This window comes from Emys orbicularis, chromosome 22, assembly GCF_028017835.1.
Source record: "Emys orbicularis isolate rEmyOrb1 chromosome 22, rEmyOrb1.hap1, whole genome shotgun sequence".
NCBI lineage: Eukaryota > Metazoa > Chordata > Testudines > Emydidae > Emys > Emys orbicularis.
The window spans coordinates 13,907,558-13,921,802 of record NC_088704.1 but is presented as its reverse complement, the minus strand read 5'-3'; the positions used below and the strand labels follow the sequence as shown (position 1 = coordinate 13,921,802).

At 43.0% G+C, this 14,245-nt stretch overlaps 1 protein-coding gene across 1 annotated transcript in view; it reads right to left on the bottom strand.

Annotated features, from left to right (window-relative positions):
• The window catches only part of RERE (arginine-glutamic acid dipeptide repeats), a 311,393-nt gene that overhangs the window by 261,980 nt on the left and 35,168 nt on the right, over positions 1–14,245 (bottom strand). The window contains exon 2 of the mRNA XM_065421264.1: positions 1,053–1,523. Within this exon, the coding sequence (XP_065277336.1) occupies positions 1,053–1,377 (325 nt within the window). The 5' untranslated portion in view covers positions 1,378–1,523. The remainder of the gene's footprint in view (positions 1–1,052; positions 1,524–14,245) is intronic.

Here is a 14,245-nt window from a genome sequence, read left to right as displayed (position 1 = left end):
CAGGAGATCTCAGGGACCGGCACTGAGAAACACTGGTCTAGTACACGTTAATCTACCCTCACTGGAAGGTTATGCATTTAGGAAGAAGATAAAAGTGAAGAGGGTCATGAAAGAGCACTACGGGTAGGGGTAGCAGTGAAGAATAAAGCCTTGTCTACAACAGGAAATTTACTGTGGAGTAAGTTATTCTACAATAGCTATTTCAGAAAAGTTCCCCTATGGACACACTATTCAGGAATAATCACTCTGCTCACAAACCAGATTAATTTTTCCTAAATAAAAAACACTTATTCCAGAACAGAACATCCACAGGCGGAGCTATTCTGAATACTTATCGCAGAATAACTTATTTCACAATAGCTCTGCCAGTCACTTTCTTCACACAGATCCAGCCTAAGCATTTAGGTTAGGCACCTCACATTCTAGATCAGCGTTTCTCAAATGTGGCGCCGGGGGCTTTTCTTGTGGCCACCACCTTCTGAGCTGTGATTGGAGAGGAGGCTTGGGGGGGCAAAGCAGCAGCCACTCCCTGTTGCTCCTGGATGTGCTGCCTTGGTGTTGGGGCCGCGAGCAGGGATTGAGCCCTGCTCCCCTCTGGAGACATCTGGGGCACAACGCTGAAGAAGCAGGCAGCCTGTGAGTTCCCCACCTTCCCAGGGGCGGTGGGACTCAGGCTTCAGGTTTCAGCCCTTAGGTGGTGGGGCAGCAGGCTCCGGCCAGAGAGCTTTGGGCTCTGTTCCTGGGCCCCATCCCCAGGCTGCAGGCTCCAGCCCCCGATGGCCTCCCCCACCCGCCCAGCCACCCACCCCCACGTCACAAGCCTTGAATTCATGCCAACCAGAATTTGGGGAAATGTAGGGGACTTGAGACCAAGAGGGTTAGCTTGTGTTTTAGCTCCTTTCTGCAATGACCCCTACTGGCAAGCACATACCCTCCCAGCTAAAACCAATAGGGTACAAATTCATCCACACAGTGCTGTACGCGACAGCCAAGAAATGGGAGGCAAGTGCACAACTACAGTCCATGTTAGCACATTTTTAAGGTTTCTTTACCTCCAGGCCTGTAGACAACATCATCCTCCGTGATGAAGGACGTTATTTCACCACTGTCGGTTCTCTCATAGCGAGATTTCTTCTTCGGCGGCTTCTTTTTATTTTTCTTGGTGGACTCCTCTGTGGTGGCACTGTTGTTGTCATTGTCCTCATCTTCACTGTGGTCACTTTCTGCGTAATTCTTGGCACCTCCTTCCAAAGTGCAGCTCCGACGAGGACGGGAGTTTTCGCTCTCTCTCACTTTCTCTCTCTTGTCTCGCTCCCTGTCCCGGTCCCTATCTCTATCCTTCTCTTTGTCTTTGTCCTTCTCTTTGTCAGCTGTCATGATTCGCCACGTGCCTTCTTCTGTCCTCTCACGGCTGGGCCTCCGTGAAAGGTAGACAGTAAGCCTGGGCTTCAGTCTTCTGAATTTCTTACTCAATTCCAGGAAAAATTCGACCACTCCAACAACCCCAGCGTTTTAAAGAAGCTCTTGAAAGAAGAAGAAGAAAAAAAAAAGAGAGGAAACATTAATACTCAGAAATCCCTCACAATCCCTCCAGTTCTGAAAATCAAAAAGGAACCTACAAAAATATTTCAGTTTGCATGAGATAAAACTGTAAAATACGTGAAGCCCTTTAAAGCAGCTGTTTGATAAGTGAAACACTAGCTTCAAATACCTTGCAGATAGTTTACACAGCAGCTTTCATCCCCAAAAGATCCTCAAAGCTCCTTACAAACTAGGCACAAAGATAATTTAATCCACCACTGAAATATAGCTACCTTTGGAGTAGAACATGGTAGGTGTGAGAGCACACAGAGTTTTAGGTCAGAAATGGAACTATACGATTTAGGAAGGGAAAATGTAATTACCAGTATTTGAATCTGACCAAGATATAAGATTTCCAGCCCCTATTCTCACAAGTACCAGGGAATTTTTAACCAAAGGTCATGATTTCCATTTTACATCTCAATCAAATAACAGTACCTTCAGCAGCACAATATCCAACAGAGCTGACACACAATAAAGAGTACCACATCCATTCAACCACAATTCCCGCCCTTACTGCAGTTCCCAAGTATCCGTTGGGAAGTCTCCCCTTCACGTGTTGAACTAGCCTGACCCCACTTAGCTTGCAAGATCCAACAGGCTCACACAATAAGGTGGCAACATGCCCAGAGCTGCTCTTGCGGGCACCACAGGTAGCACAAGGCTTTTGGTTTGTTTGTTTTTTGTTTTTTTCACAAATAATGGACTATGTAGAGGATGAATAGCAGTACCTCTTCTTCACCAATTACTTTTCTTCTTTAACGAAAAAATAAGCATACCTATCTTGTCCCTTTCATCACTGTAAGCAGTACTAGGGTGCAGACTGTGCATTTAGCTTTTTTTAAACGCAAGGTTGGATTGGGCAAGTATACTTATTTCAACAGTATTTACAAGTGAATAGTACGTGATAGCTCAGAGCTATGAGCCAGGATCTTCAAACTGCAAACCAGTCCTGGGCAGTGAGTGCACAGAGTTTTACACCCCTCCGCCCAGAAGAAATCCCCCTCTCCTCCCTAAAACCCAGATATCACACCATCACCTAATACCAGTCAATTGAAAGGCTGTAATACAGAACACCACTACATATAGTTAGTCTCCTGTTCTCTGCTCTAGGAACCAAGAAATAATTTACCAGTAAATGCCTTTTCTACCACTCAAGTCCAACAATCTGGACTGACAGGTTGTGTGTTACATTTTTGAGTGACAATCAGCAGCACAAACAACAGTGTTAGAATTTTTGGCACCCTCTCTTCTGGAAAGCCTCTAACAGAATTTGCACCAAATGAGGCATCCATAAGCACTTCGTAAAATTGTTCAATAGAAGGAATCTGAACTACAGTCACTGTTATGCATATGTCATACTATTTTCCTGAAAATATGCTAACTCAAAGGGAGACATTCCCAAGGAAGAGATCCAAGACAGACAAAAAATTAAAAGATAAACTCTGTATTCCCTAATCTGTCAATCCAGGGTTATGGGAAGCAATCCATACCACTTAGGCTTGGTCTACACTTACCCCCCAATTCGAACTAAGGTACGCAACTTCAGCTACGTGAATAACGTAGCTGAAGTTCGAAGTACCTTAGTTCGAACTTACCTCGGTCCACATGCGGCAGGCAGGCTCCCCCGTCGACGCTGCGGTTCCCCCGTCGACGCCGCGGTACTCCTCTCGTCTAGCTGGAGTACCGCAGTCGACGGCGATCACTTCCTGGTTCGACTTATCGCGTCCAGACAAGACGCGATAAGTCGAACCCAGAACTTCGATTCCCAGCCACCGAACTAGCGGCTGGGTGTAGACATACCCTTAGATATAAAGTAGTCAAGGAAATTAGGAAGGTACCATTGCTTTAAGAACTCTGTGACCAATTGCTGCACCTCAAACAAAAGTTACTCAATCTAAAAAGCCTGGAAAGACGTGCAAAGGGCTTGCAAAGACAACCGCACTGCTGCCTTGAATCCTCTTCAATGGAGGCTTTTGCTATCCAGTTTTCCCAGGACCGGGAGCATCTTCAGTTATGTTAACTTTAGGCATTGTTAAGATAGGATTCAAAGAGGAGTAACTAGGTGTGATTCTAAAGTACATATTTCCTATCACCAGAATCTAAATCATGATTTAATTCAACTCTAAGTGTTTCAAGTTAGAGATCCCCAAATCAACCAGTACTTGCCTGCCAATAGCTCCTCATTGACAAAATTACTAACTTAAAAGAATAATTTCTCAATTTAAGTGAAACCTAAAAGAAACCCTGGCCAAAAATGAAAGACTGCAAAAGGCCAACTTAGCCCTTTTGAATCCAGGTAAAGAGGAATGTACCAGAGAGCTGCAATTTCACTTTATCCCACCCTTCTGCCAGAAACTGTTGCCACTAGAAAAATATTTCATTGTTAAAAAGGGACAGTGTGAAATCAAGGCTAACACTTAAATTGCTGGAAGGCTGTCACCTTAACAAGAAATTCAAGCTTCAAATAAGTAATTTATGGTGATGAGGTTACACCACTCAAATGATGATAAGTACTATTACAAAACAATGGATTTCACTGGGAACAATGTCATTCATTACCTTAAAGAAGGTACAAAAAGGTACTTGATTCCTTAGGGCTAAACCTTCAAAGTCTCTCAGATTACAGTGAACTGTCAACAACTTGCTCCAACAGACCCATTTCTTCCATATTTAACCTTTGAAGCCAGTAATGAAAGGAGACTGTGACCAACTGAGGTGGACAAATGACAGTTTCCAAAAAGATATATTCCCTGGTGGATCAGCTGTAGCTTTAAATTATCCCAGCTTGAAAACGCAGCCCATGGTACTAACTGCAAGCATGAAATCAGGAGCCTCAAAAGATGCAATGCCCCTTACATTATACTTCTGAAATGGCTTAAGATTAAGAAAAGGACATTCAGACTTTTAAAAAGTTTTTTGAGAAATAGAAAACTGGTTCTGTGCATCTGAAATCTCTTAAAACAGGCTGCAATAAATTCTTGTTATTGACTACTACTCCCACCAATGAAAATACCCAAAGACAAAAATGCTTTTGCTGGCATAATTCAGCCTGGGGCTTGAATCGGAGGCATTTCCTGAATGAGCCAATCATCCAGGTAAGAAATTATTCCAACTCCTTTATTTCTTAAAGCAGTTACCATCATTCTGCCAACACAAGGTGATCTGATGCAAGTCCAAAGAGAAGAGCCTAGCAATGAAGATGTCAATTGACCAGAGAAATCAGTGATGGCAAGGGTCTACAGCAGCACGCTGATAAATATTCTGTATGTTGAGAAAGCCTGGATAATTCCCCTGGGTTAACTGCTAAAATAAACTCTTTGTTGATGTCATATAAGGTTTATTTTGGGCAACAAACCAATTTAGCCATTTTAAATCCAAACCTGGACAGTTCACGGGGGCATCTCAGAAACTGTAAAGAATACGCCTCTATTGCACATGATGATACTGATATGATGCCTCTTTAGATAAGAGGCAGTGGAGAGAATAGTTTCTATATGGTGAAACACTGGTGACTATTATAAGAACATAGAGCATTCACCAGAATTTTATTTTGATAGCCTCTCAGGATTGATTAAACCCATCCATCCGCGGTTATTCTTATCCACTGGCTCAAACCCCCAAGGACACAATCAGGGAAGATAAGTACAGATAGGAAGGGAAAAGAAAGCTATGCAAAAACTTGGTTTTTAGAATTTGGTTCCTGTTTCTCTCATCCCTGCGATAGGAGAACACCATCGCCATCTCCCTCTCCTCTAAAACTAGAAGGCTATTTTGATTCAAAGATTCGGAGCAGAGATGTATAGTAAAAGGAGACAGACTGTTCTATTTTTGTTTTTAGTCAAACGAGGAAGGGAACATCCAGGCTAGATATAAATTAGCAAGCAATTAACAACCCACTACCTTACACTGAAAGGTAAGGATACCAAATGGAATCTCATATAGAGACATGCAAACCAACATCTTGAAACCAACAGCAAGTCTTGCCAACACTGCAGGGATACCCTAATTTAGAGGTCTTAAGGTGCCTTGAGTGGCTGCTATAGTTTATATAAGGCCTGAGTTCCATGAGATAACCAGAAAGGAGCTACCGCTTCTTCCCGCTGGTTTAATCCTCAAGCCATTCTAACAAGGCATGTGATGAGCACAAGTATATGGCAGTTTCTAATTGGGATGTGGCTAGATCCAATGACCTTTTAAATTCCACCTTCACACATTTGTCAGTAATGCCCTTGCTGACTTCTATAGACAGAGATAACATTTCTTCCCCCAGGGACAAGAGCAGAATCTACTTGCAGGGAAATGCCCCCTAAGACGGACTTAGCTGTAGATAACCTATATATTTCCCCCCGGAGCAGTTGGCATGCAATTTTGTATCAGGATTAGCCCCAACTTTTATAAATTACATGCTCAACAGCCAAGTGACTGCAAAGCAGCTTTGTCAGCTTTTCCTTCCTCTATCAGGAGTGGAAGCTCATCTTTCACTTAGAAAAAGTCAGCCTCGTAACCTCTTCAATATTGATACAGTTTATGGCCTTCCGCATTAAGTTATCTTACAGACTCTGCTGGAGGGTGAGAACCTTCCTCTTCAGTCAATGGTGAAAAATACCCATTTTGGGGAAATTATGTTTGACTGACAGGATTTTTTAAGCCAGCACCACCACAGTCCAGCTAGTCAGACACCTGCTGCCAAGATCATGCTGATCTGGGAAGGGGAGACAGATGGCAGAAGCAGGCTTAACAAAACCTGGCTAGTTTTTTTCCATCGCCCAAGATAAAGAACCTAGGTATCAAGCTGCACACATGATTCCGGGTGAGAATGAAAACAGAATTTAAAATCTCACCTAAGGATTCAAGGGCCCATGCCTGACAGCAACAAAAGCTTCTCTTACCAAATTCATCTGTGTTTATATTGTCCGTCTCCTGAAGCATTCCAGTCACCTTCTCATCTTTGACTAAGGCTATGTCTACACTAGCACTTTTTTCAGTAAAACTTCTGTTGGTCAGCGGTTGGGGGGAGAACCACACTCCTGCCCAACGTAAGTTTCATTGACAGAAGCACCAGTGTGGACAGAGCTATGTCAACGTGAGACGCTCTCCCACCAGCATAGCTACCACCGCTCTTTGGAGGTGGTTTAATTATGTCAATGAGAGAGACCTACACTGGAGGCCTTACAGCGGCACAGCACAGACATAGGGTTGCCAACTTTCTATTTGCAGAAAACCGTACACCCTTGCCCCATCCCCTGCCCCCTCCATCCCCCTTCCCTCCATCGTGTGCTCTCCCCCACCCTCGCTCACTTTCACCGGACTGGGGAAGGGGATTGGGGTGCGAGAGGGGTGAGAGCTCCGGCTGTGGGCTCTGGGGTGGTGGCTGGAGATATGGGGTTTGAAGTGCAGAAGAGGGCTTGAGGTTGGGGAAGGGGGTTGGGGTGCGGAAGGGGGTGAGAGCTCCAGATGGGGGTGCGGGCTCTAGGGTGGGGCCGGAGTTTGGCATGCAGGAGAGGGCTCCAGGCTGGGGTGCAGGAGGGGGTACGGGCTCTGGGCTGGGGTGCAGGCTCCAGGGTGGGGTCAGAAATGAGGTGTTCAGGGTGCGGGAGGGGGCTCAGGGCTGGGGCAGCGGTCGGGGCATGGGAGGACGTTCGGGGCACACTTACCTCAGGCAGCTCCCAGGAAGCAGCAGGCTGTTAAAAGTCCGGTTGGCGGCACAGGCAGGCTCCATACCTGGCTCCGCGTGACTGCCAGCATCTCACTCTGGCTCCTAGATGGAGGGACGACCATGTGGCTCTGCACGCTGCCTGCACCTGCAGGCCCCGCCCCCTCAACTCCCATTGGCCGCGGTTCCTGGCCAATGGGAGCTGCTGAGCTGGCACTGGGGGCGGGGGCAGTGCACAGAACCCCCCGTGGCTGTCCCTCTGCCTACGAGCCAGAGGGAGATGCCGGCAGCTTCCCAGGAGTCACAGGGAGCCTGCCTGCACCACCAACCGAACTTTTAACGGCCCTGTCAGCAGTGCTGACAGGAGTCACCAGGGTCCCTTTCCGACCAGGCATTCCAGTCAAAAACCGGACACCTGGCAATCCTACATAGACATAGCCTAAGGCAGCTGGGGGTGGGGTGGGGAGAACCAGGAGTAGTCTCAACATTGAAGATTACTGGCTAAATTGATCCCTAATTGGAAGGTGCAGCTTTATTGGGGGATGCTTATGTCAGAGCCAGGCTTGAACCGAGTGATTTAACATGACTCACTTTGTAGGACTGGACTCTGAATGAGTGCCAGCAATACACAGAATACAAACCAAACTTGGTCTGGCTGATGGTAAATTACTTGAAGGAACAGGTCAGACCTGCTTCCCATGGCTGGATTTTCTACTGTTCTCACCAATCCGGGAAAGGCAAAATGATCTACCAAAGACAGAGAACATGCTGCTGTGCGCCTGGGCCAGGCAGAGCAAGAAGAGGGGCATAATCCTATCAGAGGTACCGTACTGGACTGAAGGCGCCAAAGAATACCAGCTCTGTGTGACCTGCAAAAACGGAGGATACAAAACTTCAACAGGACTGCCTAAGGACTACCCACAAGTAAAGACTGCAGGATCAGTGCCATCGTTACATTTTTTCATCTCAGATTAAACTAGAGCAAAATATTAAGTGATATATGTAAGGTACAAGTGCTTTTTCGTATGCACAGGAAAATAAGTCTCTGCATATAGGGCTATTGTTTATTAAATCAGAATGTATTCCTATCGGCTTTTTATAGGGCACACACATGCTTGGACAATCTTTCACATAAAGCAGAGTTTAGCTCAGTTTGCTTGTCCATCTGTAATCTAGTGCAGGAGCTGCCCATCTATATTTTAAGTATTGTTAAAAGGCACATGATGAAAGCCTCTCATAAGCACTGCTCAACATCGTTCCACAAACAGATCACATTTCCTAGGATTCTCAGAGAGAACAATTCACAATTTCAAAAATGTGGAGAGGATTAACTGACACCACCATGAAACAATACATCTGTTTTTATTTCTCCATGAAAAAAATCCACCACATTAGAGCAGTCCTAGAATCACTGGATAGAGAGAGAGGGGAAATAATTATAGGACCTCAGTTGTGTAGACGTAACATGGGAAAACCAGAAGAGTAAGGTAAGGCAGAACTACTAGCAAGCACCTAATTAAGATTAAACCATGGTTACCCCAGAGCAAATGCTCTATAAATTAATCCTTTATTACTTGAACAGTGATTCAAACATTTTTCAAGGTCGTTGGATATCTTATGCCTTTGCAATAAATGTCAACACATTCTCTCACACACACATGCACCCCTGCCCTTTAAAAAAATCTTTTTGGCACAGTTACCACAAAAGAACGACAATTTAAAGATGGAAATGGATATCCCATATGGTGATGGAATCGTCTGGCAAAAGAATGGAAAAAACTAAGAATGAACTTAAAAATCAAATTTCTAGAATAATGTATATATGTGGATATATGATTACATATACATTGCACACATTTAACAACTTTTTTTTAAAAGTCACAAACATCTCCACATTCAGAAGCCATGCTGTGGCCCAATCACACTTTTAACTGAACATACCATGCAAACTGCTCAAAACTAATCTGCTTACTTAACGTTATTCATCTGTCACAGATGTTGCAATGGGTTAAGCACTTTTAGCATTTTATACATAATTATGCTTGGATGATATGGAATCCATAAAACTAACACCATTACAAAAATATAATGTGCCGTGGTTTTTTGTTCTCTAAAGTAAACTGTGCTAATACATCACGTATATTGCCAAAAACAGTAATTACACAGATGTTTAAAGCTGGATTAGGACAGTAGAAGTAAATACATTGAAAATCTTAGTGGTTTTTGGCAAGCTCTATGGCTTGGGTTTGCAGTAATTTTACTCACTGGCAGCTTCACTCCCACTGTACACAACAACCGTCAAAGCAGCTGCTTCTGTCGTCATACAACAGAAAAACTCAGATTACAGCACCACAGGGCAAAGAGGATTAATTGCCTATGATACCAACTCACTGCCTCGTCCATAGGGAATTTCCTAGAAACTAACTGCTCAAAGAACAACAGTATAGGCTAATGGAGAACATCCACATTCCAGCAACTGAGAGGGGTGTACAAAGAAAAAGGGAAGAACTGTTTTTGCGTTAAAAAAAAAAATCTGAATTTCTCAGGCGAGAATGTTTTTACCCTTGCTACAACTGGAACGTAACATTGTAAGATTTTGATAGTCATGACACCAGTCTGTGTTTAGGCACATTAGTTATATATACACAATCGGATAATTCCATTTATCCCCATTCTGTACTGTCACACACAAAGGATAGCTGAAGAAGGAAACAGGCGTTCCGCTCTGGAATGCTGCTCAGAGCCTGTTTCATTATAGAGTAACTCCTGATATGAATGAATTCCCAGAAGACAGATTGAGACCTTGGTTAATCATGCTCGACACCATACAGCATAGGCCAAAGCACACAAAGTCACACTGAAGTTTGCAGAATGTTCCAGGGTTCAACCTAACTAGCAACTAAGCTTATCCAGAGTGCACAATAGGAAAGCATGGGGGAGGACTCTTTCCGACCCCTCAGGGTAATTACATCACAAATTTATGATAAAAAACAGCACCAGAGCCTCACCTTTAATCCAAGTGAATACACAGCATGCAAACAATAGAAATGGGGGTCAGCATGCCTACTTGAGCCACAGGCAAATAAGCTGCTGGAATGCACAAGAGTGCTAATTCAAGGCAAAACTGAGCCTGTCTTTGCAAACAAGATGTAAGTACCTGATGGGATTAAAAACCCCAGTAGCCCAAAACTGAATGTGTCAAGTCTCACCCAACCCTGGTGTGTTATTTTTCAAATGGCTAGGCCCTTTTGGATCAATATGATTCACTTTAAATGACCTAACATATACTATAGCGTTTGTTCAACCTCAGTCAGGCAAATGTTGCCCATAAAACCTACTCAATTATAGATACCAGCTGCTTGGAAAATCCCAGAAACTGACCACAACTGTTATATGATGTGTAGCTAAAGAAACGTTATTACAGCTCACCAATCACATGGCTGTCGCCAAAAAAGCAACACAGACTTTTCCCTAACAGTGGTCTTTCAACATCAACAGACTAGCATGAACTTAAAGATATTTTTTTCTTTTTTTTTTAAGTGTGGACAGGCACAGACAGGCTTGTTTGAATACTGTGGGGATTTAAAAGCAAACTTTGCTAAACTGATGTTAGGAAAGGAAGATAAAACGTCTGAGACTTTGGGATATCAAAGACTTAAAAGTCTAAAAATACACCCAAGCCTTGTTTAACCAAACAAGAGCTTCAGAGTTGTTTAGAATCGCACCACCATTTTAGAAATGAGGAGGTGGTGATAGAGTCAGGCCAGACCTATACTAGGAACGCTTTGCCAGTATGGCTGTATTGGTATACTTCACTGGCAAAACACTCTTCGTATGGATGCAACTTACGCCAACAAAATAGCACTTTTGCTAGTATAGCTTTTACCAGCCCCAGCACCACAACCAAGCAACCCAAGGAAAATAAGCTAAGCTGGCAAAAGCACACTTACTTTTGCCAGTAAAACTGCATCTACACTTGGGGCTTTCACTGGCACAGCAGTGTTCATCAGGCATCACACCTATACCAGCAAAAATTTGTAGTGCAAAACTGGCCTTAGAAAGAGGGAGCAAGAGATATTTTTCATGCAGCCTTCTTTAAAAAGCATTTACTGGGAGCACCAAAAATGTTCCTTTGGAATCAGTCTGTTCTCATGAATAAAAATACAGTTCAACCACTTTTTTAGATTTTGTTTTGCTTTTTAAACCATCATATGCATATTTTCAAGGGCATAATTTTCACTCAGACCTTCGTGGTGCCAAACCATAAATATATACCTAGAAAAAAAACCTTAAGGAATATCTTGGAAAGGGTTGTTACTGCACATGCAAATGTATTTGCATATGTGTTTATTTAGATTTTAATCCAAAAAAACTTGTTGGCGCTTATCTTATACATTAAAATACACAATACAATACAAAGGACTGCTCAACCCACCATGACACAAACTAATAGGAAGAGGGTAAACTAAACACAAACCCTTCCAATTCTGAGTCCTCAGAAGTCTGCAAGGGGGGGGGGGGTGTTTTACAGGATGTCCAGATGCTTAAAATCCATTTTGAAAACCTGAATATCTGATCCATCTAAAATAAAAGTATCCCCCAAAATAAGAATTTAATATGGAGTAAGTGGCTGCAATATTTCTGCTTTTAGTCAGAATGGTCTGACACTGGCCTCTCCAGTGGCTCAGTGCTTTGAAAATATTACCGAGAGTCCTCTTTTCTTTCCCAATTCTGCTACTGGCTTACTAAGTGACCTTAGGCAAATCAGCCTCTGTGCCCACGTTTAGTCATCTGATAAATGCTACTTATCTATCTCACAAGTGTGTCTGAACTTTAACTTGTTTGCAAGATTGCTTTGAAAGCCTTACATGAAAGGCATACAGTGAAGACAGTTTTAACAACACTGCCACATGACCGGAAAATGATTTTCCAACCCTATGTTCTTGCTTCCCAGGTTTCAATTCCAGACTTACTGCCAGGCTGGGAGCATTGCAGAAGTAATACAGCAATTAAAATCCCAAGGAAGGCTAGGGAAAAAATGAATGCCTTACATTGCAGGGTATGAACAGCCCAGGCGAAGTCCTGATCTTGAAAGCACTTATGCACACACACAACTTTATTCATGGTAGTAGTCCCATTGATGTCAACAGGACTATTCCTGTGAGTAAAAGGTTACATACGTGCGTAAGTGTTTGCAGGATTGGGAAATGAAAGTGGAAATTTAAAGGTTTGCGGGAGGGGTAAAAAATGTGAGATTTCACCCTCCTGAAAGAGGAGAGATTAATCAAACAAACAGCATCTCTCCGTGTCTTTTATTGTCAACGTTTTTTCTTTGAGACCCTCAACTTGAAAGATTGCATTTGTGTACTATTGTTACAAGCAACCTGCAATATTTCTAGGACAGAGATTAGAGAAAAATATCTTCCCCCTCCCCCCGTTTGCTTTGCACACCTGGGAGCACTTTGTGTTAAGTTATTTTTGTATTTTGTTGGTCATCTGACACATCATCCTTCACCGCTCTGGCAGTCAGTCATTCACACGCAGGCTCTATCCCAGAACACAAACAGCATATACAGAAACAGCACCAGGAGACTGAAAACAAAGAGGAAGGAGGATTGAGCCCACAAAGGACTGGTGATGCTGTTCCTGGGCACTTCCAAAGAGACATTCTTAAACATAGCAGGGGAGTAGAAAACCCTTGTGACCATTTTATATTTAAAAAAAAAAGTAGGAGTTTTTTTTAAATAAGAAGAGTGATTGTTAAAGATGAGTCAATTCCCAAAAACTTATGTTGATTATATCTCTTTAAATAACCTTCTTCCCAGGAAGAGACCCCATGTCACAAGTTTCAAACAAGAACATCATTTTTATAGCATAAAAATATATATATCTGAAAGTAGAATTTATAATAGAAGTGCTGATGTGGTGTTCCAACAGAGCCACAAGAGATATGGCTAAGGCCTTCGTTACCTAAAAGCTATAAATATTTAACAAGACAACCAAGCCAAAATCTGTTTGGATGAGCACTTGCTAGAATGAAGCATGTGGAAAATGTTCTGTTTACTATCTCTTGGTAAGAGATAGAGCTGTCTACAAGTTCAAGGAACAATCAAATGTTCTTATGCTTGTTAGAACAGAAATGCTCCAGAGCTGCAAATGGGTATTAGTTCACAGGTCTGTGAGGATTACAGAAGGGGACATTGGCACCAAAATCACCAGTGAAAAGAAAGATCTAGAGGCAGCTGCTACAGTGATCAGAACATTGCCTCAACTAGAGAATTTTGCCATTCATTGCTGTGTCCCGTGTATATGAAATGCTTGCACAGTGCAGTGTTTCTAATCTGTCACAGGTTTCCAGTACCGTTACAATTGCACCCGCTCCAGCCAAGTCTCAAGAATGCCTCTGCCCGAGAAGTTCAATTTGAACTATTTCAGTGCAAGTAAAGCAGAAAGCACAGGTGCTGCAGCCAGATCGAGTCTCTCAACAGAGTCCTGCCTTTTTCCTCTTCATCCTTCACTACAGACAGTTCAGAGCAGTGGCTGTCTCCTGGCAATGCCTGAATACAAGGGTTCCAGGCAGGCCTGAGAGAAGCAGAGACAATATTCAATTCTGCTCAGTACTGCTCCCATTTTCCAGGCAAGCCCAAAGAGCCAAGTAGTAGGTTACCCTCTGTTCCCCTAATACTCCCCCCCCCCAAATAATTGAAGACACAAGATGGCTTAATTAAATCTTTATTTTTAAAAATTACATTAAAGAAAGTCTAAACATTTTAAATAAAATTAAAAATAAACTCTTTCACATCTGTGCCTGGACAAAAAAGTCACAGAAGAGAAATATTAGCAGACACCCAAGCACAGACTAAGAATTTAATAGCATTCAATCAATAAAGCAACATACATATTTTACTGGAGTCTGGGGCTTGCTTGGCAGTGAAGTGGCTGCATCTACCTTTCCCCCTGAGATCTGGAAGAGAGAAAATAGGTAAGGGGACATTTGTCAAAATACAT